Source organism: Protopterus annectens, chromosome 7.part1 (assembly GCF_019279795.1).
Source record: "Protopterus annectens isolate FY-2018-M chromosome 7.part1, PAN1.0, whole genome shotgun sequence".
Lineage (NCBI taxonomy): Eukaryota > Metazoa > Chordata > Ceratodontiformes > Protopteridae > Protopterus > Protopterus annectens.
Genome location: NC_056740.1, coordinates 185654039 through 185680013, shown reverse-complemented (window position 1 = coordinate 185680013; position 25975 = coordinate 185654039). Strand labels below are relative to the sequence as shown.

The following is a 25975-nucleotide window of genomic DNA, read 5'->3' as shown; positions in this document are numbered from 1 at the left end:
TTGAGGCTTTCGGAGCTGGGTCAGCTATGACTGCACTCTGGATAGCCATTATCAAAGATGCCTGGGTGCAGAATATAATATCTAGAAGTCATTGCATACCATTTTCCCTTCTTCCCCCAAAACACAATAAAAGAATTCTCAGTGTTCCACCCAGTCAGAGAAAAGCAGCAGCTGTAGAAATAGAAAAGCTGCTGGAAAAAAGTCATCTAAATGGTCCCAACAGACCAACAAGGATCCAGAACTTACTCAAGATTCTTTTTGCTGCAATATAAGTCAGTTTGTGAACCACTTGAAGTTCTGGATGGTCACAGTTCAGTCCATCCTGCTGCTCTTATAGAAGGACAATTGGATGTGCTACATATACCTCCAGGATGCATACAATCATATCAAAATGCACAGTGCTCCAGGGGAGATCTACGCTTTTGGCTAGGAGGCAGTTGCTACCAGTTCAGAGCTCTGCCCTTTTGTCTCACCACAGCCCCCAGGGTGTTCACCTAGTGCATGATAGTGGCTGCAGCTCACACGAGGCTGCATGGTTTCCGGGTGTTTCCTTATTTAGACAACTGGCTTCTTTCTGCTTCCACCAAGCCTCTAATGATTTAAATCAGGGTCTACTTGCTCCACCTGTGTCTCCAACTAGGCATTTTTCTCCTCTACACAAAATCTGAAGTTCATTGGTGCCGTCTAAGTACCCTGACACAAGTAGCAAGTCTGCCACAGACAAGAATAGACACTTTATGAAATCAGGTCTTACACATCCTTTCTCTTCATTCACCCCCAGCCAGACTAATGTCAGAACTAGTGGGCAATGGCAGCATCAGTAGTGTTGGTACCCTTGGCACATTTTCACATGAGGGTTCTACAGTGGGCTGTAGCAGTACAGTGATCAATAAGGCGCTATCCACCGACAACATCCATTTGTGTCACAAATGTTTGTAAGCATCACATAGCCTGGTGGATTTATGCAGATGTTTCTCAGGGCTGCCCTTTTATTTTTCCCTTACCGAAGGCCACAGTGACAACAGTTGCTTCCCGTCTAGGATGGGCAGGGCATTACTTTGGAGGGGACAGTCCAAGGTACATGTTCCCGGTTAAGACCAGTCTTGATATCAGTATCCTTGAAATGAGAGCAGTCCTACTGGTGCTGCATGCTTTTTAAGATGTTCTCCTTCTAGGACTGATTGCTGTTCAGACTGATATCATGTCAGTGGTCCGGTACATCAAAAAACAGGGGGGAACCTGATCTTATCCCCTGTGTCAGAAGACAGTGAGAGTTTGACAACTGGCGATCTATTTTTGATGCTTTCCATTGCCAAATTATATTCCAGGAAAAGCAGCATGCTAGCAGACACTCAGCAGGTTTATCTTACTCCCTTTTGAATGTTCTCTGTCAGTCAGTCAGTGGCAGAAAGTTTATTCAGAAAGCATTGGAACAGAACAGGGTTATCCTCCTTGCCCTGTTCTGGCTTCAACAAATGTGGTTCCCCTTCCTGTGACCTCATCTGATTCATCCTTCCTGGATGCTGGATCCTGTTCAGAACCTTCTGTCTCACCTGTCCAGTTTGCTTCACCCAGACCTTTAATCTCTCAAGTTGACCACATGGATTCTCCACTTCCAATGATGACCAGAAACTCCAGGCTTTCTTTCCCTGTTTGTCACATTTTTACGTCATGTCAGAAAGCTTCTACCAAGGAAAACTTACAAGAGGAAGTGGAAAAGGTGTTCTGTCAGGGCCTATCAGAGACAATTCGATCCATTTTCAGCACCTTTTCCAGCAAATCTTGATTTTCTTCCTTCCATTTTCAACTTATGGAGTTAGTTAATTGACAGTTAAAGTGCAACTGGATGCAATCTCAGATTTTTACTGAGGAGAAAATCACTCTTCTCTAGCTTCCTTGAAGTTGTGTAAAGCTTTTCTTAAGGGTACCCTTCTTCTTCGGCCACCTATTAAAGACTTTATTCCTCCATGGGACCTAACAGCTATCCTTTAAGCTTTGACTCAACAACCCTGCTTTGAGCCTTCAGCCAAGGCAGAATTAAAGTATTTGTCATAGAAAATGCTTTTCCTGGTCACTAGTACACCAACTAGATGGGTGTCATAGCTCCAGGCACTTACTTCCCAGCCACCATATAGGACTTTTCATAAGGACAGAGTATCCCTTTGGACCAACTCTTTGTTGCTGCCTAAGGTTGTGTCAGAATCAAATCTTAACCAGTCAGTTAACTTACTAGTCTTATTTTCAAATTTTTCCAACAAGGGAGAATGCACATTTCATTTATGGGATGTTCATAAACAACTCAGATTCTACATTCTCAGAACTAAAGACTTAAGAAAATCAGAACTGTTTTCCTCCTTTTCCAAGGCTAAGTTGGGCAAAACAGTAACAAAAGTAACCTTACCCAGATGGTTCATTGCATTGTTTTTGTTTACAAAAGTAAAGGTTTATCATTACCCAAACCTTCTAAGGCACACTCCACTAGATCTGTGGCCACATCATCCACCTTTTGATCTAAAGCATCCATAGATGGCATCTGTGCAGCTGCTGCATGGTCCAGTGTTCATACATTGGTAACTCACTACAGGTTGGATATTCTGTCTTGGAATTAGGGCAGCATTTGGCTCCATTGTACTCCAGAATATCCTTCCTTGAGAAGCACGCAGAGTTACTGTACTGTAGACTCTCTCCCTTTGGTTGAGAAATGGATGAAAAAGACAACATCATATGTTAAAGGTATGTACTCACCACTCTGTATCTGTGTTATCTGTTTTTGTCCTTCCTAAACTTCCCACCCTCCAATCCACTTCATTTTGATTGTCTCCTAGTATGTCCTGAGGGGTTTTTCCTTGTCTGTTTTGCTACATGGGCTGCAGGGCTTCCTTTTCTTCCCCTTCACCTTTGAGTTATAGTTGTTTTTGCCACAGAGGATGTTAATGGCTGATAATACTTTTTCATATTGTGATTAGCTGAATAGAGGGCAAACTCAAACTGAAATAACTGAGGAGAAGAAGAGGATTGTGGGTAAAGGGAGGAGTTTGATCTACAGAGCCTAATCTGGTTGACTTGAGGTTCTTATCATGGAAAACAGTTTTACTGATGGCTGTGGCCTCTGAACCAAGGGTAACCTTATCTCATTTTCCATAGTGACCAGTTTCCTTTGATAACTAATCCTTCTTTTATGCTTGAAGTGGTATCTGAGTTTACTTTAAGCCAAACTATCCATCTTCCAGAACCTAAAAACGAGGGATAAAGGATACTCCATATCTTTGATATCCACAGTCAAATCAGGTACTATCTTGACAGAACTAAATCTTTCAGGTCTTCAGGTCAGTTGTTCATTTCTTGTGAAGATATGAAGGGACAACCTGCATCAAATAAACTATTTCCAAATGGTTGTCTAAGGCTATTATGTTTTGTTATACTCACCATAACAAAATTATTTCAGGCAGGGTCAAGGCCTACTCTAACAGGGCCATCACTTCATGTATGGCTTTTTGTAAGGGGTTGGATTCTAGAAGTATTTTAGAAGTTGCTACTTGGTCCTTTGTAAATACTTTTATAAAGCACTACAAGATTGATTCCTTCTGCAAGTCCAGATCAAGCTTCTTTATGAACATTCTTCTAGAGGATCTTGCACTCTTCCTTCCACTTGCCAAATGTAGTTAGGTGTGGTAATCTACCCATATAGCTAAGGCTACAGCAGCAGTGATCAATGTGATGAACGTAGCACAGTCATGTACATTGAACTTTTCATAACATTAGATGTTTGAATGATCACTGCTATAGTAGCTGCTCCTTCCTTTTCTCCACCCCCCCTTTCTATTTTAGTGTGTTTTTAATGCCAGAGTGTGAACATTTATTTTTTTGTTGATTCTAGCATTGTTCTTTCTGGCCTCAGCTTCTGTTTCTCTGCTGACAGGAAAGTTCTGAAGGGCTTCACACCCATACTTGTCTTCAGTCAGCTCAAGTTGCATGACATTTTGGGCATGTGGAAGTTGCCTTGAAGCTTTGGAAGCTGGCTGGCCATTATATCCTTGAAGGATATAAACCATATAGCTAAGGGTACTGCAGCCGTGATCATCTAAATATCTGCTATTATGGTAAGTTCAGCTTGCACAATTCTACTTTTTATGCCCTCCATAGCACTTTTACCTTTAGCGTTCAAGATTTGTAGGTGTGCTGTGTTAGTTATAGGAATATTTTTATAATTAATTGTTAGTGTTAGGATCATAAGTGCTGTTAGAGCTGCAATAGTTGCTCTCTAGAGTTAAATATTTTTTTCTATAAAAGTAGATGTTAAGTTGTCAATCTCGCCTTCATTCTTGCTGGATGGGTTCGGAGCCGAGGATACTTGCTTAGCTTGAGAACTCCTTTTACCAGCTCGAGGCAACCCTATATCCCATGATGCAAGGCGGGACTACCTCAGATCTCGCTTTGCGAAGAGGTCTCTTTTTTGCCAGCTCAGGTAAGTTTGAATTTTTCAAACAGTTTAGTCAGGGTTTTATCTCTCCCTTGTTCCTTTTTATAGTGTGTAGTGTTTCTACAGCCCACCCTATTTCCCCATATAGTTAAAAACTTCTAGTTTTTATAAAAAGTTTACATTTTCAGTTAGGCCTAGGCCTCTTTTCTTAATCCCTATCTGTGTGTCTGTGTTTGTTGGGATTAATTGTGTGACTGTTTGGGGTGTGTGAGTGTTATTTTTTTCTTGGACTATGTCTAAGAAAGGAAAGGTCTCAGGCTTCAAGAAGTGTGACTCGTGCTGTCAGAAAATGTCTCTGACAGACGGTCACACTTCTTGTGTTTACTGCCTGGGGCCTTTACACCTGCAGGACTCCTGTGCCATATGTCACTCTTTTAGCCAGAGAGTCCTGCAGGAGAGGAGGAATAAGTTGATCCTCCGTGGCTTACTAAAGCCAGAAGGTTCACCCACTAAAACTGGGTCTAGTAAACCTTCTAAGCCACCTAAGGTTCAGGCTACAGCTTCTAAGCCTTCTCCGGTGGCTCCGACTCCTTCGGAGTCGAGATCGGCTCCGGCCGGAGCCGATCTTTCTTCTTCTGAGGTGGTAGTGTCGGTTCCGATCGGTTCCGACACTCAATCTGCTGTTGCCTTGTCGGCTCCGGCTGGAGCCGACATATTATCCAGTATTGGAGCCGAGAAGCCTTCGGCTCCATCTGGAAACCAGAGGACGTCGGCTCCGATGGCTTCGTCCAAGAAGAGATCTCGGTCCCCTTCTTTGGAGTCCATCCACTGCCCGGGTCTCCTCTTTTGTCGGAGCGGAGTCATCGGAGCCGATCTTCGAGATCTTCCAGGCTGTCTGACCACGATTTAGAGAGGGTGGTAAGCAGGCTGTTGAAGTCACAGGCACTAGCCCAAATGCTCCATAGCCCGTCTCAGCGGACTTTGGCTATTGCTTTACCCCTTGAACTTCCTCCTCTGACTCCCCTCCAGAGTTCGGAGCCGGAGCTTCTCGGGACAGCGACCGTGTCGGCACCGGAGCCGATACATCCCCTTTCAGCTCCGTCGTCTTCGGCTCCAATCTCTTCCATGAGACCTTCCTTGGAGGGATCCGGTTGTCGAGTTTCCCTTGTCGGCTCCGAGGGGGCTAGTGGCATCGGACCCTTGTCCGACCCCGCTCTCCCTCTCGGGGCTTTGGCTTTGGTAAGCTCGGCACCGACATCGGCCTTGGAGCCTTCCCTCTCAGTGGAGCCGGGAATTCCTATTTCCTCGGAACGGGAATATTCCGGCCTCCCGGGGAGGAGAGCCTTTGAGGTGATGAGGAGTGTCCTGGCACCTGAGCCAGGTCAACGGTCCATCCCTTTAGCTCCTCCCTCTTCGGTGCCTGTGGACGCCTCTTGCCAGCCTCTTGCTCTCTGGCCCAGGGATCCATCGCCCCAGGTTTCCCCATTGGGAATAACTTCCTCTTCCGAGGTTTCTCCTGATCCTGCAGGGGAACCCCCTCGGAAGAGGACGTGTAAGAGGAAACACACAGACTCCCCTGAGTCTACAACATCTGATACCGACTTAGATGAGTCGGAGGGTTCCCCACGGTCCCCCTCTGAGGATGTCTCCTTTTCAGACATCCTTGAGCTCCTCAAACAGAGGGGGAATTGGCCCTCCATTGACCCCTCCGAGGATGAGTCGGTATACCTGGAGGGTTTTGGATCCCAACCCTCCACCTCCTGGGTGTCTCCGCCTTTCGACCCACTTATGCAGGTAGTGGCTCGGGAGGCGGCAGCTCCAGATTCTGTGGAACCGGTCCCCAGGAGACCATCCAAATTTATTACGGCCCCTTCAGACAAGCAGTTTCTTTCTAAGGGCGTCTCTGTGGATGCTATAGTGGTGGCGGCGGCCACCAAGAAGGAACTTGCGGATCCTTCAGTACCTGTTCATCCTCCTAACAAAGATTCTAGGACCATGGGCAGGTATGGAAAGTGGATGTTTTCTTCAGCGACCTTTGCTATGCGTTCGCTGAACTACCTTTGTCACTTCACCAGGCTTCAAAGAGATATTCTCAAGGAACTAGGTGAAGTGGTCCAGGATCCTTCTGCTGCTGGGGCTCAAGAAAAGATTGCCTCACAGCTAGCAATCCTGAATTCCTTAACCAACTCCTCCATGCGGCTCATCCTATGCAGCCGATGGAGCGAGCAGAGCCGCAGGCACAGGAGTGGCTCTTAGACGTCAAGCCTGGATGCGGCTTTGTAATTTTGCGGACCCCTTTAAGGCGTCCTTCACCAATACCCCCTTTGACGGACCTCAGGTGAAGGAAACCTTGACCAGGTGTGAGCAGGACGGCAAAACTCTTTCTGCCGTTGGAGTCCATTTTTCCACCCCTTCTAGACCCTATCCCAAGGGTCAGAAAGGAGGGAAGATGTGGTTCCGCAAAGCCCAAGGAGCAGTGCCGGACACACGTGGTCAGTTTACCCCCAGAGGCAGAGGGGGTAACAATAATAAACTCCGCCCTAGGGGCAGAGGGGGTCCTCAGAACCAGGGCAACAGGGAGTCTCTTCCTGAGAAGCCCTTTCAGCATCCCTGAGGTGTTTCCCGACTGTCCACCCTTGGAGGCAGTCGGGGGAAGGATTTCGCTGTACCCAGTAGCCTGGCGTTCCCTTTCACAAGATATGTGGGTACAGTCGATCATATCCGAGGGTTACAAAATCCCCTTCGAAAGGTATCCCGTACCTCACCAATCCCTCCCAGACATCTCACCCGGTCAAAGGGATTTGGCAGAACAGGAGGTTACAAAGCTCCTAGAAAAAAGAACCGTCCAGACTGTTCCAGCAGACCAAGTAGGATCCGGCGTCTACTCGAAATTCTTTTTGGTCCCCAAAAGGACGGGAGATTGGAGACCAATATTAGACCTAAGCAATCTAAACAGATTTGTCAAGAAGGCAAGATTCCGGATGGTCACGCTTCAGTCCATTCTGCCCTTTCTGGGCAAGGACAACTGGATGTGCTCGATAGACCTTCAGGACGCGTACTATCACATAAAGATTCACAGGAGCTCCAGGAGGTTTCTCCGCCGCTAGGGACCAGTCATTATCAATTCAGAGCCCTGCCCTTTGGCCTCACTTCAGCCCCCAGAGTGTTTACCAAATGCATGGCAGTGGTCACAGCTCACCTGAGACGTCAAGGATTCCAGGTGTTTCCTTATTTGGACGACTGGCTCCTCTCCGCCACCACCAGGCATCAGCTTCTTCAGTCCAGAGACTACACTCTGCAGCTTTGCAAAAGTTTGGGAATTTCAGTGAATTTCGAAAAATCTTCTCTGTGGCCTTGCCAATCTATCACCTTTATAGGCGCAAAATTAAACACCGTCAAGTTGTTAGCCAGACTAACAGATCAGAGAATTCTGGACATCCAAAAATACGTTCGGATTTTATTGCAGAGCAGCAAAGTCAAAGCCAGATTGATACTGAAAGTTCTAGGTCTTATGGCTGCGGCCATTGTTCTTCTACCACTGGCTCGCTTCCACATGCGTCTTCTGCAGTGGATGTTATTCACTCAGTGGTCGTTCCACAGTCTTCCGATGAGACATGAAATCTTAGTCACACAATCGTGCAGGACTCATCTGAACTGGTGGATATCTTCCCCTCTTCTTCATCAGGGCCGACCATTTGTTCCCCCTCCTCCGGTTGCCACAGTCACTATGGATGCCTCTCTGATCGGGTGGGGGGGGCATTATCAGGGCAGGATGGTCCACGGGACATGGCAACCCATAGAATACCATCTGCACATAAATGTCCTGGAGATGAGAGCGGTGCTTTTAACGTTGCAAGCCCTCAACAACTTTCTTCCCGCGGGGACTATTGCAGTGCAAACGGACAACATGTCCGTGGTCTGGTACAGCAACAAGCAGGGCGGGACCAGGTCCTATCCGTTGTGTCGAGAAGCTCTCAGACTTTGGCAATGGGCAATCTCCTCTCATCGGTTTCTGATAGCAACGCACATCCCCGGCAGGTCCAACCTCTTGGCGGACAGGCTGAGCAGAGCCATTCTCATGCCTCACGAGTGGTCTCTCAATCAATCTATAGTGGACCAGATTTTTCTGAAGTGGGGCACACCTTGTTGCGATCTTTTTGCTACACCCCAAAACAACAAGTGCCCCAACTTCTTTACCCTCTTTCCCCTACCAAGCCAACCCCTGAGAGACTCTCTAACCCAGGATTGGCCCCGGGGACTTCTGTACGCTTTTCCTCCCTTTCCCTTGATTCCACAAGTCATTCAGAAAGCCACCGTTTTGAGGGCCAAGTTGATTCTCATTGCCCCGTACTGGCCTCGACAAATTTGGTTTCCGACTCTGCATCGTCACCTCCTGGTGCAGCCTTGGCATCTGGACCCAGTTCCGGATCTTTTGATCCACCAATCGGGTCAACAGCACCGGGCCATTCATTCTCTCAACCTCACTGCTTGGTTGCTCCACTTCCTTCCCTAGCCAGGCTTCCTATGATCTCTGATCCTGTCAGAGATATCTTAGTAGCTTCTTTGAAGTCGTCCACCAGAACCGTTTATGCTAGCAAGTGGCGACGTTTTTCCCTTTGGGCAAACTCCAGGCACATTGATCCCTTTACTGCACCTGTGCATTCTGTTTTAGATTTCCTAGCTGAAGTTTTTCAGTCAGGATCTTCTTCATCAACAGTCAAAGTTCAACTGGCGGCTATTTCCAAATATCATGTTGGCTTGCAAGATCATAACATTATGTCACATAGACTATGCAAAGCTTTTCTGAGAGGAGTTTTTCTCCTGAAGCCGCCAATAAAACATCCTCCTCCACAATGGGATCTGAATTTAATGTTAGCATCCTTGATTTTACCACCCTTCGAACCGTCTGCTTCATGTTCCTTGAAGTTATTGACCTGGAAAACTATATTCTTACTGGCTGTCACTTCAGCAAGAAGGGTTTCCGAGATTCAAGCTCTCTGCATCCATTCCCCTTACTTGGTTTTTCACAAGGACAGGGCATCCTTGAGAACAAATCCGTCCTTTCTCCCCAAAGTTGTTTCTCAAACTAATATTAATCAATCCATCGATCTACCAGTCTTTTTCCCAAATTATTCTGACAGAGCTGAACAAAAGCTTCATTTTTTGGATGTCCATCGTCAGCTCAGGTACTATTTGCATAGAACTAAACAATTCAGGAAATCAGACCAATTATTTGTCTCCTATGCAGAAAACAGGAAAGGTCTCCCAGTATCAAAAGTGACCTTATCCAGATGGTTGTCTTCCACCATTTCTTACGTGTATTCGCTCAGAGGCAAGCAACTACCCTCTAAGCCGAAAGCACACTCAACCAGGAGTCTATCCACTTCTGCAGCCTTTCAGGATAGGCTACCCATTGATACCATTTGTGCAGCAGCTACTTGGGCCACTCCTCATACCTTTGTCTCTCATTACAAATTAGATTTGGCCTCCAGGGACAGGGACAGTTTTGGTTCCACAGTTCTCAAGAGTCTGTTCCATTGAGCCACCCGGGATACAGGTGCTAGGGACGCGGTCCCATCCAGCAAGAATGAAGGCGAGATTGACAACTTAACATTTAGAAGTTATGTACCTACCATAACGTTCCATGTTAGTTGTCTTCTCGCCTTCTTTCTTGGCCCCTCCCTCCTTCCCCCTGGCCTGGACAGATCTTGAAGAGTTTCCTCTTCTCAGGTTGTTCCCTCCTGAGTCTTCAATAGAAGAGTCTATTGTTATGAACTTGTTTTTTCCTAGTTCTACTAGGTTAGTCCTTTAGCAGGGTATTTTAGCTACCAAACGAGATCTGAGGTAGTCCCGCCTTGCATCATGGGATATAGGGTTGCCTCGAGCTGGTAAAAGGAGTTCTCAAGCTAAGCAAGTGCCGAGTCGGAGTCGAGGATCGGCTCCGAACCCATCCAGCAAGAAAGAAGGCGAGAGAAGACAACTAACATGGAACGTTATGGTAGGTACATAACTTCTAATTTTTAGAGATAGTTATTTAGATGTTTAGAAAAATATTTAGGAAAGTAGTTTTAAATTCTGTTTAGTTTTTTTCTTTTTAGTTATGCTTAGTGTTGTTACAGTAATTTCATTTTTCTGATGTCAGAAAAACCCCAAGGGTTTAAGAAGTGCACGGACCTTGGACACAAAATTCTACCTCAAGAGCCACACTCGTTTTGTGTTTATTGTTTAGGTTCTGCCAGTCTAGAAGCAAGTTGTGACACTTCTGCTTTCTTCATGTTCAGAGTCATTCAAGGTTGGAAGGAAAATCTCCTGTTAAAAGGCTTGCTCCCCCTAGGACAGGTTCTTCATCCTCATAACCTGTGTCTAGTACTCCAAGACCAGCCTCAGCTTCAGCTTCCCCGGGCATTAGAACGGAGAAAAAGAAAGAAATAAAGAGGGAGACATCAAAAGTGAGAGAGAGGGAAAGAAAGTTTATCTGAAGAAGTAAAGATCTGAAAAGTCTAGGAAAAGGTCTCAAACTGAGAGATCCTTCTTGCGCAGCACCTAAGACTTCAAATAATTCAGATCTGCTAGCTGCTCTGATCAGATCTCTCACCTCTACAGACCTCCTTTGGTGGTATCATCATCGAGGTCATCCCAGTCCACCAGCAGCCTTATCAAGATGGACAGCGATCAAATGATCAGGAGATTTCTGAGGAAAGCAAATCTAGTTGGGGATTCCTCAGCACCATTCCCATGGGCTGCTCTGGGTATAGGTTTTACTCCCCTCTCTTTTTCCTCTGGTACCAGCCTGCCCTTTGGAATTGGTCCCCGTGGGTCCGAACCTTCTCTGGGCACCTCTTTCAGTGTCAACAGCACAAGGAAGTTCAGCTTTGACAACATCCCTTACTGTCTTGGCTCTGATCCTTTCAGAATGGAGCTGCCTCTGCCTCTCAGGGCCGCCGCTGTCAGTAGCTCGGGAGCCAACCCCAATTGGGCCTGGGATAGTTCCTGCATCCTTTGATAGGAGGGACATTTCCCTGGCTCTGATCGCAGTGTTGTCCATTGAGACTTTTGAACAGGTCTTGGCTGGATCAAGGAGTCAGGAGCTGCCTTCGAATTTAGATTTATTCTTAACTCCCAGTGGAGCCCGTGACTTAGTCCTCTCATTCAGATCAATGAGGGCAGTCACTTCTTTTAGGCCTAGAGGATACTCACCACTCAATTTCCTAGTCTCATTCAGACATGTTTCCTGAGGTCCTAGAAAACTTGCAAACAGACGCACTTAGTCTCTTCCTCAGATTCTGTCACTGAAGACACAGATTTGAATGAAGATGAAGGCTCTCCTAGATCCCCACTGGAAGACTTCACATTTGGTGACATTCCAGAAGTGATGAAACAGCGAGAAGGTTGGTCCACTGAAACTCCTTCCTTATATGTATCGGTGTTCCTCAAGGCATTTGGTACTGGCTCATCTCTGCATCCAGGGTGGTACCACCCACTGATGACTTCCTAGATCTTGTGGCATAGTGGTCCTGGATGGACCTTGATGTATTTGAACCTTTTCTAAGGATTTTTGTAGCTCTAAAGGGCAGGAAACACTGGACTGAAGGACCACCAGTAGATGCCACAGTAGTAGCAGCAACCACAAAAATGAAGCTGTCTGAGGAGAGTTATTCTCTTCATCCCTTTAACTGGGATTCAAGAGGACTGGACAGATTGGGGAAGTGGACTTATGCTTCACTGACCTTCACAGTTTGAGCACTGAATTACTTTGCACAAGTGACTTGTTTTCAGGAAGATCTGCCCAAGGAGCTTCCAAGTCCCTCACAGGTAATTTACCAGTGGATGTTCAAACAAATTGGACTCCCGGTTGTCTACCCTGCAATCCATTTCTAACTTGGCCATACATCTGCTCTTCTGTGCAGCCAGTGGTACAGCCAGAGCAGAATGCTCCAGCATTACCATTCATCAGCATGTTTGGATGAGTCTTTGCAATTTTAATTAAAGCTTTAAGACAGCCTTCATTAATGCCCCATTTGATGGTGCTACTCTTTTCGGACCAAACGTTAGAGTTGCTTACTAGGAGTGAAGAGGATGGTAGGACCCTATCTGCCATTGGAATCTGCTTCTCTCACCCCACAGAGAGCCTTTTCTAAGAACCAAAATGGATAGTAAGAAGATATGGTTCAAATAAATCACAGGATTGTCACTATTTTCTTACCCTCCAAAGAAGAAACTAAAGATTTCCAATGTTCCACTCATTCAGTGGGAATCTGCAGACAGTGGTTTCAAAGTTGCTTGAAAAAGAATCCTCCAACAGGTCCCCCAAGACCAGTTATGATCGGGAGTCTGTTCCAGATTCTTTTTAGCTCTGATGAAGACAGGGAACCTTGGGCCAGTTTTGGATCATAGATATCTTTATCAGTTTGTGAGATAGATAAAAGTTCTGTGTGGTCATAGTACAGTCCATCTTGGCTCTATTAAGGAAGGAAAATTGGATGTGCTCTATAGATCTCCAGGATGTCTACTATCACATAAAGATACAGAGGCAATCCAGGAGATTTTTCCATTGCTGACTGGAAGCCAGTTGTTTTCAGTTCAAAGCACTGCCCTATGGTCACACCACAGCACCGGGGGTGTTCTCAAATGTTATGGTACTGGTAGCAGCCATCCAGCTGCAAAGGATCCAGGTGTTCCCATAACTAGATGATTGGATCCTTACTGCTACTTCCAGGGATCTACTGGTACAACACCCAAACCTCCTGTTCTGCCTTATACAGCTACTGGGAATCTCATTCGGTCAGTCAAAAAGACAGTTATGTTCCATGCAACAAATAGAGTTTATAGGATGAAACATCAATACATTTCTGCAAATTTCTCAACTTCCAGGCATCAGAGTACTATCCCTATGCCTAGTGGCCTCAGGTTATTCAGCAGTCTCTTCTTCAAGCAAGGTTGATTTTTTACCTGTTAGGTTTGGTGGCTTATAACATTACACTTGGTCTCTGGTGAAATACCACATGAGAGTATTAAAATAGACTGTTTCAGTTCAATAGCAAATTCTACATTCCCTCCATACCAAGATTCAGCTCATTTAAATTTGCAGAAATCATATCACATGGTGCTTAACCTTTCCATCAGTAATGGAAGGAAGAACCTTTTGTCCATAAACCCCCCAAACCACAGTAATCATGGATGCTTCCCTTTTAAAGTGTGTGTGTGGGGGGGGGCATTTAAAGGGGAAGATGGTTCAAGGTGTTTGGTCACCTCTAGAGGCCAACCTTCACATCAGTATATTGGAGATGAGAGCAGTTCTCCAGTGTTGCAGGGAAAAAGCATATGGAAAGTCACAATTTCCAAATGGCTGTCAGACTGCATTTCTTTTTGTTTATAATGACCAGGGTTTACCACTTCATATGAAACCAAAAGCCCACTCCACAAGGGCAATAACTACTTCTACGGCATTCATGAAGAGAGTTCCCATTGATGACATTTGTGCAGCAGCAACATGGTCCACGGTTCACACCTTTGTATCGCATTAATAAATTGATTGTGCAGTTCAGAGCACATTTCTCCTTTGGTTACACTGTTCTCAGAAATGTACTTCCTTGATGCCACCCAGGTGCTTTTCACATCTTGAGAATCTGTCCAAAGGTTGAATTGGAATTGGATGAAAATAAACAACATCAGATACAAAAGTTATGTACTTACCATAACAATAGAGGCTTGTCTCATTTTTGTCCAGTTCAACATCCCTCCCTCCTTCTCTCTCTCTCTCTGCCAGTATTGTAACTGCCCACTTCTGGTGACCGGACAAACCTCACCAAAGATCCTGTCTGTTAAAATTTCTTTCTGTACCTTACTGTTGTATTAACATGTCCCCCAGCTGTGGCACCTGAAGTTTTCTTTCCAGTTGTAGGAGGGAATCAGTGTTTCAGGAGTAAGTCAGCAAACTCAGTCTGAGGTACTTTAGTAGAGAGGAGGGAATTATGGGTAGGGGATGGGAGGAGTTGTTGCCTCAGATCCACAGCTTTAGAAGAAGGTGTTGAGGTCAAATCTAATTGGATCCAACAATCTAAAGGTTGAAATGGACAAAAATGAGACAGCACAGTTCAGTCGTTATGGTAAGTATATAAATTTTGATCTGATGTTGTAAATCTTTATTCATTCCTTACTGTTAGGACTTCGGTTTCGTCCTCGGAACCGACACGGCCGTTACCAAGCTCGCGCCAGCCAAAAACTCTCAGCTAAGACCTACCCACAGTGCCCTTCTCATAGTCTCTCCATATCTCATTTGCCGCATTCTTTGTCGGACTGCCAAACCTTCTCTCCAGCTAAGTGCAGCTTTTTGTATTTTTTCTAGCTCTGTGTTTACTAGCCAGCTCATTCAAGTTTAAAGTTATTTCTGTCTCTACCTTTTCTTATTTTCTGACTGAACCCTACCCACTACCTTGGTAGTTCTTTCATACCATCGTTGGTACTACTCCCTCTTCCCTACCTAGTAAGCCCTTCTCTTACCTTTCTGGTATTTGTTAGTACCATTGTTGGTACTTTTATCCTAGCCTTCTGTAAAAAAAATAAAAAACAAAACACACAGCCCTTTTCACTATCCTTTATCTTCTTGTTGGTAGTTTAGTTTATTGTGTGGTAGTATTAGCATGTTAGAATGTTGGATAAGGCCAAGCTTGGGTTCAAGCAGTGTGATAAGTGTGGGTGTAAAATGCCCAACTCTGATGGTCACACCCGGTGTGTTTATTGTTTGGACGTTGACCACATTAAAGTTTCCTGTGACATTTGTTCTAGATTCAGCAACCGTACTCTGGCTGAATGCAAGTACAAACTTATTCTTAAGGGTATGCTGAAAACACCCTTCTCAGAGGCTCTTTCTGGGACTACTTAGGCACCAGGCTCCATGTCTTCTCCCTTGGTGCCGCCCTTAAGTCCGACTCCAACCACTGTAGCAGCTTCGGCACCATCCCCCTCAGTGCCGACCTTGATTTTGACACAGGCTCTGACTACTGTACCTGCATCGACACCATCCCCAGCCACGGTGCCAATGTCTTATATGGCTCCACTGATACTGACACCATCGGTTCTGAAGGTCGAACACCTTCCCAGAACCAGATATTCTCCCAATTATGACTCCTTTTTGGGACAGCAATGTAGTCCATTTCAGAGACCGTAATTTCCATTGGCAGCTTCCTTCAGATCCATCAGAAGTCTTTCAGAACAAATTGTAGTGAGAGTTGTGGACCAGCTTTTGGCAGCTAGAGGATTATTCACCCCTGCTAGGTCTTCCTTCCCTCTTGGAACGGAAGCTGTCACGGCATATTCACCTGTATATCCTCCTCCGGCCTCCTCCCCAGTCTCGGAGGCTTTGGTACTGATAGCCATTCTGGTGCATTCTGTCTCGGCTCCGACAGCGGAGGCTTATCTGTCTGCACCGATTACTCTTGGTGCAATGGCTCCTTTGGAACTGGTGCACTCTCGGAGCAGTGATTGAGCTGTCAGCACCTTGGCACCTAGTTCGGCACCTGTTTTTTCGGTGGGCCATCTACGGCCATGGCTCTCTCGGCAGCTACCAGTCATCTCGGAGCTCCTCACCTGGAGGCAGGCTCTTCAGGGTGGGGTGTGATCCCCAGTTCCGAGGTTGTCCTTCTCGGTTCCGGTCTCCCATCCCTCTTTGGGCGGGCCTGCTTTCCAGGTGATGTAGAGGGTCCTTGCTTCAACAGGCTCGCAGTATGCACCATTGGCATCGACACCAGAACCCCCTGTAACATGCAGCTGTCCCAACTCCCTACTTTGGGATCCTGAGCATGGGTGCCGCAAGACCTTCCCTTGAAGGGAACCCTTTCTCCAGAGTCCTCCTCAGAAGATCCCACTGGGGAGCCAACCTGGAAGAAACTTTGCAAGAGGAAGCAACTTGATTCCCCTGAGGAATCTATCACAGAAGACACCGATTGCAATAAGGGAGAAGGGTCCCCATGGTCTCCCCAGAAGACGTCTCATTTGGAGACATTCTCGAGATCTGCATCAGGCATCGTCACGAGACGGCATGCTTGGATGCGTTTGTGTGACTTTGCGGACCCCTTTCAATCTTTCTCTGTTAAAGCGCCTGTTGACGAATCTTCCCTTTTTGGTCCCAAAGTATGAGACACACTATCACATAGTGAAAAGGACGGAAAGACCTTGTCTGCTGTGGGCATACATTTTTTCACCCCACAGAGATCCAACTCCAGGAACCAGAGGGGGAGGAAAGTTGTGGTTCAAGAAGTCCCAAGGATCTTTTCGTGACACTCATGATGAGCAATTCCCCCTGGGGCAGAGGGGGCAACTCATCCAGAAGATGCCCCTTTTGGGGCAGAGGGGGTCCGCGCAACCAGGATGCTAGAGATTCCTTCTCCGGCAGTCCCTTCCAGCACTCCTGAACAGCGTCCCAATTGCTTTCCTCTTGAAGCAGTCGGGGGGTCGATTTTTCCCTTAACCTACAGGCCTGGCAACTCATAACGGATGCGTGGGTGCAGAGAATAATATCCAGAGACTATCATATCCCATTTGATCTTACTCCCAGACCCATAAAACATATCCCCGATGTCCCACCCAATCAGAAGGAGGCTGCAGCCTTAGAAATTGAAAAGTTGGTAAGAAAAAGAGTCATCCAGCCAGTCCTACCAGACCAGAGAGGATCCGGGTTTTACTCAAGGTTATTTTTAGTGCCAAAAAAGACAGGGGACTGGTGACCAATCCTGGATCTCGGCTTACTAAACAAATTCATAAAACCTCAAAAATTCCGGATGGTCACGGTACAGTTCATCCTCCCCTTTCTGGGGAAGGACACCTGGATGTGCTCTATAGACCTCCAGGATGTGTATTACCACATAAAGATGGACAAATGCTCCTGGCGATTTCTCCACTTCTGGCTGGGAGCCAATCACTATCAGGTCAGGATTCTGCCCTTTGTTCTCTTGACAGCCCCCAGAGTGTTCACCAAATGTGTGGCAGTCGTAGTAGCTCATCTCTGACTACAAGGATTCCAGGTGTTTCCATATTTAGATGATTGGCTCCTTACCGCCATGACCAGGAATCTTCTCATTGTCAGTCTCTCTTACACTCAAGGCCTTGCTCTTCGCCTAGGTATTACGATCAACATGGACAAATTACAGATATCTCCAACAAGAGCACTGGAATTCATTGGAACGATCTTCGACTCAACGTCCTGTCAAGCCTCCCTTCCTCCTCACAGGCTCTCAAAAATAAGAAGCCAGATTCAAGTCCTCCTTCCACAGACATTTGTACCAGCATGCCTTGTACTACAACTATTGGGATTTATGGCAGCAACCATTACCTTAGTTCCACTGGTGAGGTTGCACATGAGACTAGTACAGTGGCTCCTTTCATCACAAGGGTCGATCTTAACCCACCCACTCGACCACATGATACACCTTACAAACTTTTGCAAGAAAGAAATGCTTTGATGGATGAAGCCAGAATCAAATCTTTGGTGTTGACCGTTCTGCCTTCCCCAGCCCAGGGCCATGGTGACCACTGATGCTTCTCTGTTAGGGTGTGGGGGGAGGGCATTTCCAGGGAAAGACTGTCCAAGGCACCTGGTCCCCCATGGAGGCTAATTTGTACATAAATGTCCTGGAACTGAGGGCAGTTCTCTTAGCGTTGCAAGTGTTCCACCCATCCCTTCCTTCCGGGACCATTGCAATTCAGTCGAACAACATGTCAGTTATGTGGTACATCAACAAACAAGGTGGAACCAGGTCTTACCCCTTGTGTCGGGAGGCCATGAGAATTTGGCACTGGGCGAAGGCTTCCAACTGCTTTCTCATAGCAACGCACATCCCTGGGAGTTCCAGTCTTATTGCGGACAATCTGAGCAAGAACATTTTGATGCCTCACGAGTGGTCCCTCAGTCCTATAATAGTGGGTCAGAACTTCCGCCATTGGGGCAGGCCTCGCTGCAACCTATTTGCTTCTCCCCTAAACAACAAATGCAGAAGCTATTTTGACCTGATCCCTCCTCAGGGGGGAGACACCGAGGGATACTCTGACACACAATTGGCCCCCGGGTCTGCTATATGCCTTTCCCCCATTTCCTCTCATCCTGAAATTCCTCCAGAAAGCTCAAGGTTGAGAAGGAGACTGATCCTTATTGCCCCTTATTGGCCCCGTCAAGTGTGGTTCCCTTTCCTTTGGCTTCATCTGATTCACAGCCTGTGGATCCTGGATCATTCCCAAGGTCTGCTGTCTCATCCTCAGGGACTGATTCACCCCAGTCTCCACAGCCTCAAGCTCACAGCTTGGTTTCTCCACTTCCGATGATTGCCAGGCTACCTGATATTTCATCCTCTGTTCGCGAGATTCTTCTGGCTTCACACAAACCTTCCACCAGGAAAATTTATTCCAGTAAGTGGTCTAGGTTCTCTAGATGGGCCAAAGAACATAACATAGACCCCTTTTCCATGCCTATACAGAAGATCCTACAATACCTGATTACCCTATTACACGTAGGAGCTTCAGCATCGACAAGTACTGTGCATTTAGCAGCTACTGCAAATTTTCACAATGGAATTGACAATTTTTCTGTTATGTCACACCGACTGTGTAAAACCTTCATGAAAGGAGTATTACATATTAAACCTTCGATCAAGCCTCCTATAGAGCCATGGGACTTGTCTCTGGTCTTCAGTCATTAACTAGTCCTCCCTTCGAGCCCTCTAACTCTTGTGATATAAAATTTTTGTCTTGGAAAACTCTACTTGTAGTAGCCCTTACCTCAGCAAGAAGAGTATCGGAGTTGCAGGCCTTGAGTGTCAAGAGACCTTACTTGATTTTTCATACAGAAAGAGTGTCCCTACGTACTAACTCCTCCTTTTTGCCCAAGGTCATTTCTGGGTTTTCCATTAATCAATCTATCACCTACCGGTTTTCTTTTTTCATCATTCAAATAGAGGGAAATACCTTCTGCATGCCCTCGATGTTCATAGGCAACTTCGTTTCTACTTGGACAAAAACTAAATCTTTCAGAAAAATGAATCAATTGTTTGTGGCCTTTGCAGGACCCAGATTGGGTAAGCCTGTCTCCAAAATGACTTTATCTTCTTGGCTTAGACATGCCATTACTTTCATCTACCATCAGAACAAAGTGTCCTTACGTTCCAGAATAAAGTCTCACTCTACTAGATTGATGGCTACTTCAGTGGCCTTTCATTCCAGAGCCTCTGTGGATGATATCTGTGCAGCAACCACTTGGGCAAGACCTCATACCTTTATCACTAATTACAAATTGGATTTGACCTCCAGGGGATGAGTATCTTTTTGTTCTATGGTGCTCAGGAATATCCTTCCTTAGGGCCACCCAGGACTCAAGTAGCTGGGGACTCGGTCCTAACAGTAAGGAATGAATAAAGATTTACAACATCAGATAAAGAAGTTGTCTTACCATAACATTCCATCTGTGTTGTAGATCTTTATTCATTAATTACTTCCCGCCCTCCTTCCCCCAGACTCCTGGCGGACTTTAGGATTTTCTTATTAGTTAAGGTATTTGCACAGACAGAGCCTCCTACTGTCACTTTTATTACTTCTATACTATAATGGTAGGCAAACTCGATCTGAAGAGACTATGAGATGGGCATTGTGGGTAGCTGAGAGTTTTTGACTGGCACGAGCTTGGTAACGGCTGTGTCGGTTCCGAGAATGGAACCGAAGTCCTAACAGTAATGAATGAATAAAGATCTACAACACAGATGGAACATTATGGTAAGACATAACTTCTTTTTTATCATGCCTGATGAAGTCCATGGTGATAAATATACCAACGTACAAAAGCAATAACATTATTCCTGGTGTCTACTTATTATTACTTATTTTCTAGTTTTTGTTTGAGTTACAAAGTTTTGTGTTAAAACTGGTTGTGTGTGTGTGTGTGTGTGTGTGTGTGTGTGTGTGTGTGTGTGTGTGTGTGTGCGCATATGTGCATATGCAATGTGTGTAAGCATATACAAAATATAGGACATTTTTTGTGAGTACTCCAAATATAGAATACACAAATGACCAAATGCATTTTTTTTTAAATCTAATAATAATGAATTAAAGATTTATGTAGTCTGGATAAGTAGAAGTATGCAGAAAAATGAATGTCTGCTTACTGAATGGGTTAGGATTAGAGTTAGGGGATGTATTCAGTGTTCAAGATTAGTGTGTGTGTGTGTGTGTGTGTGTGTGTGTGTGTGTGTGTGTGTGTGTGTGTGTGTGTGTGTGTGTGTGTGTGTGTGTGTGTGTTCTGTATCCTTTTGTCTTAAGTAGTTTTGAGTAAGGTGACGTAGGGTTAAGATTAGGATTGGTACACGAGTAAGGTGAGCAGGAGGCAAAGCTTCCCTGCCTACTTTACTCATGTGTGTTAACCCTACCCCTGACCCTAAGCATAACACTGCACATCACATTACTAAAAATCCTTTCCCTAACAGTACCTCTACTAAGATGAGACCTGATTTCAGTTTTGTAGCTGGGGTTCATGCCCCTCAAGTGTCTAGATTTTTGCAAAATGTCTCTTTTGCTTCATATTTTTGGTCTGTTCCTTATAAAATTGTTTTTTTAGAAAATCATTGAAGATTGAAGTTACTAAATAATGACAGACAGTTAAGTTTCAGACTTTATATCCTTCCGAAAATGCATGCCATTGCAGAACCTATTATTCTAGCAACTTTCTAAGTTTAAAAGTGCAATATTTGAAAATCTGTCCCAACTATTTGACTTTTGTCCCACCATTATTTTCGCCTTTGTTCAGATTTCTTGTGGTAAGAGGTTGAGAGGAATGCTGGGATTTACTGATAGTGTCTATTTGGAGAGAAATATTCAGTGTTTTATGATTCGGGATTTTTAGTAGTGTAGTGTCTTGTGCAGTGTTTTTTCTGATAGTTTGAGGTTCAGTATTTTGTTTTTTATATTTTAAGATGTAATACAGTGTGTGTCTGTGTACGTGTATAATGTAATGTGTTACTGTTGTATTATCTTGGAAAAGTTAGGAAGAGCTACTGGTGCTGTATGCATTAGTAACCAGCAGTACACATATGCATGTTTCTAATCTTAACCCTTGATTTTTTTGTTTCAGACATAATGACTCCATACAATGTGTTGCATATAACCCTATTACCCACCAGCTGGCATCTTGCTCCTCTAGTGACTTTGGTATGTTTTTTTTTCTTTCATTGTATGTAAGGTAATGAGTCATTTTTATTTAAATTGCTTTACAGTGAATTTATTTGTGGACTTTTTGTTGTCAAGTTGCCTTAGGCCCTGGCACACACATTTTATGCAGTTATACTACTGGCTATTATTAGAGAAATATCAGTTGTACATTAAAACACGTGAGTACTGCTACTCCAGAATTACCCAGCTGAGTTGCATTTCATTTTCTAATGACCCATTCCTTCTTATCAGTTACTAGAAAGAGTGCTTGAAACATCACATTAAAGTTAATTATTGAGGAGCAGACTTGAGTCAGTAGGTTACTGTTTAAGAACATTGCAGTATACATATGCAGGTACTCATTTCTGTAATCCTTACCTTGCTAATGTATTCCATCTGTTGTCAAGAACTGTGGACAGCATGTGGGAACAAGCCCAGAAGCTCCTCCAAATAACTCAAAATGTTGTGCTATTGTTGAACCTGTTGACAGATGCATGCCAGTCTCAAATGCCCACAGACATTGTTTACAAACTGAGGAGATCAATGGGGACATACTACACTAGTCTGGAATTATATAACAGGCTTCACATTTTTTGTGAAATGTAGACAGACATACAGAAAGGCATAAGACAAAGAACAGCAAAGAGCTGTGAGGCTGCATTAAGGAAGGTTGGGAATACTGGCCAGTCTAATATTATAATTTCTTGAGTGCGCTTCTAGTATAGAAAATTTCATAGGTAAGTGTTCAACCTATGTTGGTTGCAAAACTGATCTGAAACTTCTTTTTAGCTGTTGCAGCAGCTTTCAGCATCACCACAAACTGCAGCTCTGTTTGTAAAACATTCACCCTCTCAGCTAATCGGAACAGATATTCATTTAGAAAGCATAATATTAAAGATTGTGTTTTCCCTGGTTGGAACATTGAGAGGTAACTTTCTCAGTCTGAAACGTTTTACAGAGGTTAGTTGCAGTAGTTGCTGTTATGATATAAGGTAGAGCCATATGTGCCAGGGAGAGTAAGGCACTACATGTGTAACATATGCCAGCATAGCTAGCTGTTGTTTTGTAAAGAATTTTATGTCATTTGACTATCACATTGATTTGTACAGATGCTTGTGTTCAAAATGTATTTGCAAAGTTGCTTGTGTTAAAAATGCATCAACAGTGGGTCCTGCTGGACAGAAAAGAGATACATATGACAGACTATTATTATAACTGGTTAAATGTATATGTTTTAACAGAGAATTATGGAAGGGAAGAGGTTAATCTCAATTTAGCTAATTTTGAAAAACAGGTTGATAATTAAATGGGTTGGTTAAGGCCATAAAGATTTTATCATACAGGTCTGACTGCAGCCAAAGACAAAAAATGTCTGGGAAAACCAGGACTAGGAATCTTACTGTATTGCCCTTGGGGGTAAACTAATTGCTACCCTGGAAGGATGGAAGTTTTTGAAATTGTTGTATAGCTTTCAGATGCTGCAACAAATTTTAGCAAAGCTCTGGTTGTGTATTGTTCTGAGTTAGGTGATCAGAAGTGATGTCATTCTATAACCAGCATTGAAATGATTTTTTTAGATATTAGTGAGAGATATTCCTGACCTCTTGCATCAGCACTATGTTTTTCTTAACCTGACAGGAAAGATCTCTTGCAGATATCTCACACAACCACACACCTCCTCTTGCCTTGCAGTAGTAAGCAGCTCAGCACTCATCATCTTACCTTGTTTTAGTAAGTAACCAGGGAACAATAATTCTTTAGTCAGCCAGGAAAATGTAGTGAGATTCATTAAGTACTTTTTTGCATCTCTGTGAATCTATCCAACTGTGTTATTTTTTTATATATTCTGTGATTGAAACTCTGGTGTTTATTGTAATTAGATATTCAGTATACACATGTTTTCTATTTTATTATTTATTATTAAACATTTCTATACCTTTCATTCTGGCTGGTCTTTTGTAGAATACTTTTAACATCTTGAGAATACTGATGCTTATTTTAGTGAACTGTGGCCACTCCTGAAAGCCTTGCTGCATTGATCAAACTCTACCATTTGTTTTAGTATTAATTTTACTCTGTATAATTGAGTACCACTGTAAGAGCCTTAGGGTAGCTGACTGGTGGCAGCGTAATTACCTTATAGTCTGGGCAGAGGGGGCACAGCTAGTAAACCCATGCCAGCCTTTCCTAGGTGTGTGTGTGTGTGTGTGTGTGTGTGTGTGTGTGTGTGTGTGTGTGTGTGTGTGTGTGTGTGTGTGTAATTCAAATATCCAAGTGTGTGTGTCTGCTACATGGAACAGGGACACAAAGTTCCAAAGTGGTCAGTGTGGAGTCTTGTTTGGGGCCTGGAGAGAGGCAGCGAGTCCAGCCTCCAGGTCTGGAATGTACCCACTGTGTGCTGTTAAGGGAAATTGTGCTTCATACAAAGAGCTACATCTGAAAATACTGTGTGCATCTACTTTTGCTCCTAGTGGCCATCCCTCACCAGTGCCGGTGGGGATTAAGGCTTCTTGATTTCTGGCACAGAGTAGGGGCCATCACAATTAGTATACCATGAACAAGTTGGCCTAGCATTTTAGATTTTGAATATGCCATGGCATAATGCTTACTCTGTAGTGAGTTATAATCAGCTCCTGCTTTGTGCCATGACTCCTTCCCATTTTCAAGCCTCCAGGCCCCTTGCCATCTGAACTGTTTGATGCCTTTTGGCACAGCAGTGTATGGGAGCCCTACTCACAATATTTAATTTTGCTGTGGGTCAGCATTGCTTACTACCTTTTCTCCTGTCATTTGCCCCCAGGATTTTTTTACCATGGTGTGGACCATGCTTTTGCAACAGATGGCTGTATTTTCTAGTATTCCCATACTTGGAGAGCTAGCTTTTGTTCACCCATCAAAGAACTATGTGGCTTTGGCCTTTTCTGGATATTGGAGTGTTTACAGGTTATTGGAATCTCCACAAACTGTGAAATGACATTGGTTTCTTTGCAGAGGATTTCTGAGTAGGGGTAGAATTAGGTATTCTTCATGGCTGATAATTTGTGCTCATGGAGCTTGGAAAACATCTTCAGGAATTGGGCACCTTGCAGGTCAGTCTGTAAGCCATAAAGGAGAATACAGTTTTTCCCCATTTCATCTAGTTGTAAGGGGGCTGAAAGTGAAAACATCTTCTCACTTCTGTGGTGGAAGACATTCCTGTGTACCTTTCCATTTTTCCCAGAGACTGCACCTTTTAGTCAAATTCAGAGAAAGCACACCAAGACCAATCCTTGTTGCTCCTTGGTGGCTGAGACAGTTATAATTGGAGGGATTCAGATTCCTGGCAGTACATGAGCCTATTTCTATATCTGTATAAGAGGTTATAACCCATCCCTAGATTAGAGAGACAGTTGGCTGTATCTCTGAGCTCTGCTCACTGTGGATCTTTTGATTATTACTGAGGATTCAGAGTTAATCAAGGCTGCCAGAAAATCTTCTAGACAGATCTATATATAGCCAACTGGAAGATGTTATCAGTTCAGATAAAAAAAGTATCCTTCATTCATTGAGTTTCCAGGTGATTGCCACCTGTCTTACACACATGTTGTGAGTCATGAGTCAGTTATTCCATATTTAGAGACTTGTGTCTGCCATCTTGGTGCATTATGGTGTTAGGGCCAGCAGAACTTTGATTCAGCACAAGCTTATCATGCAGTTTTTTGTGGGATTTTTACATCATTGTCTGCCTTTATGGAATCCCTTTCCCTTTTTTACTTGAACATCATGCTTGCTAATCCTCCTGTTAAATGATCTGATCCAATGGATTTGAAGGAGGTAGAGCACACTTCTCAGAAGCAGAATAATGAGTCACCAGTGTCTCTGATATCCTCACCAGCCCTGGATGTAGATTGGGTTGAGTCCAGAGTTGGCTAAGATGGTTCCAGTAGACCATGACAATGAGGAGAGTAGTTATGACTGATGGCAGCAGAGAGAGAAAAAAAATAAGGTGAAACTGATATTTGTCTCCTTTGCTCATGGTAAGCAAAGCATTGTTGTGGCTAAGTAAACCATATCTAAATGGATTGTTTTATATTTTGTTATCTGTCCACAAAAATCACCATATCAGAGGAATAGTGATGTTTTAAACTTTCATAAATGTATACATTACAGACTTTTTCTCAATGGTCACTTGGTAGTACTTACTACATCAAGCATTACTATTTGGACCATGACTTTAGGTGTTTGGCCTTCTTTGGCACTTGGTATAGATTCATAGGTGGGTACTAAGCTATTGGCCCTAGGGCCTACATAAGCCTAGCCAAAAAGTTACCCTGGCTTTCGCCATCCAAGAAAATTATTTTCCTGTGCCCCTGTCGAGCAGAGCCACAGAAGTGA

At 44.4% G+C, this 25975-nt stretch overlaps 1 protein-coding gene across 1 annotated transcript in view; it reads left to right on the top strand.

The window, feature by feature from the left end:
• Nucleotides 1-25975, top strand: part of IFT122 (intraflagellar transport 122) — a 2412356-nt gene that overhangs the window by 246147 nt on the left and 2140234 nt on the right. Inside the window, exon 5 of the mRNA XM_044078630.1 lies at nt 21525-21601. Coding sequence (XP_043934565.1) covers nt 21525-21601 — 77 coding nt within the window. The remainder of the gene's footprint in view (nt 1-21524; nt 21602-25975) is intronic.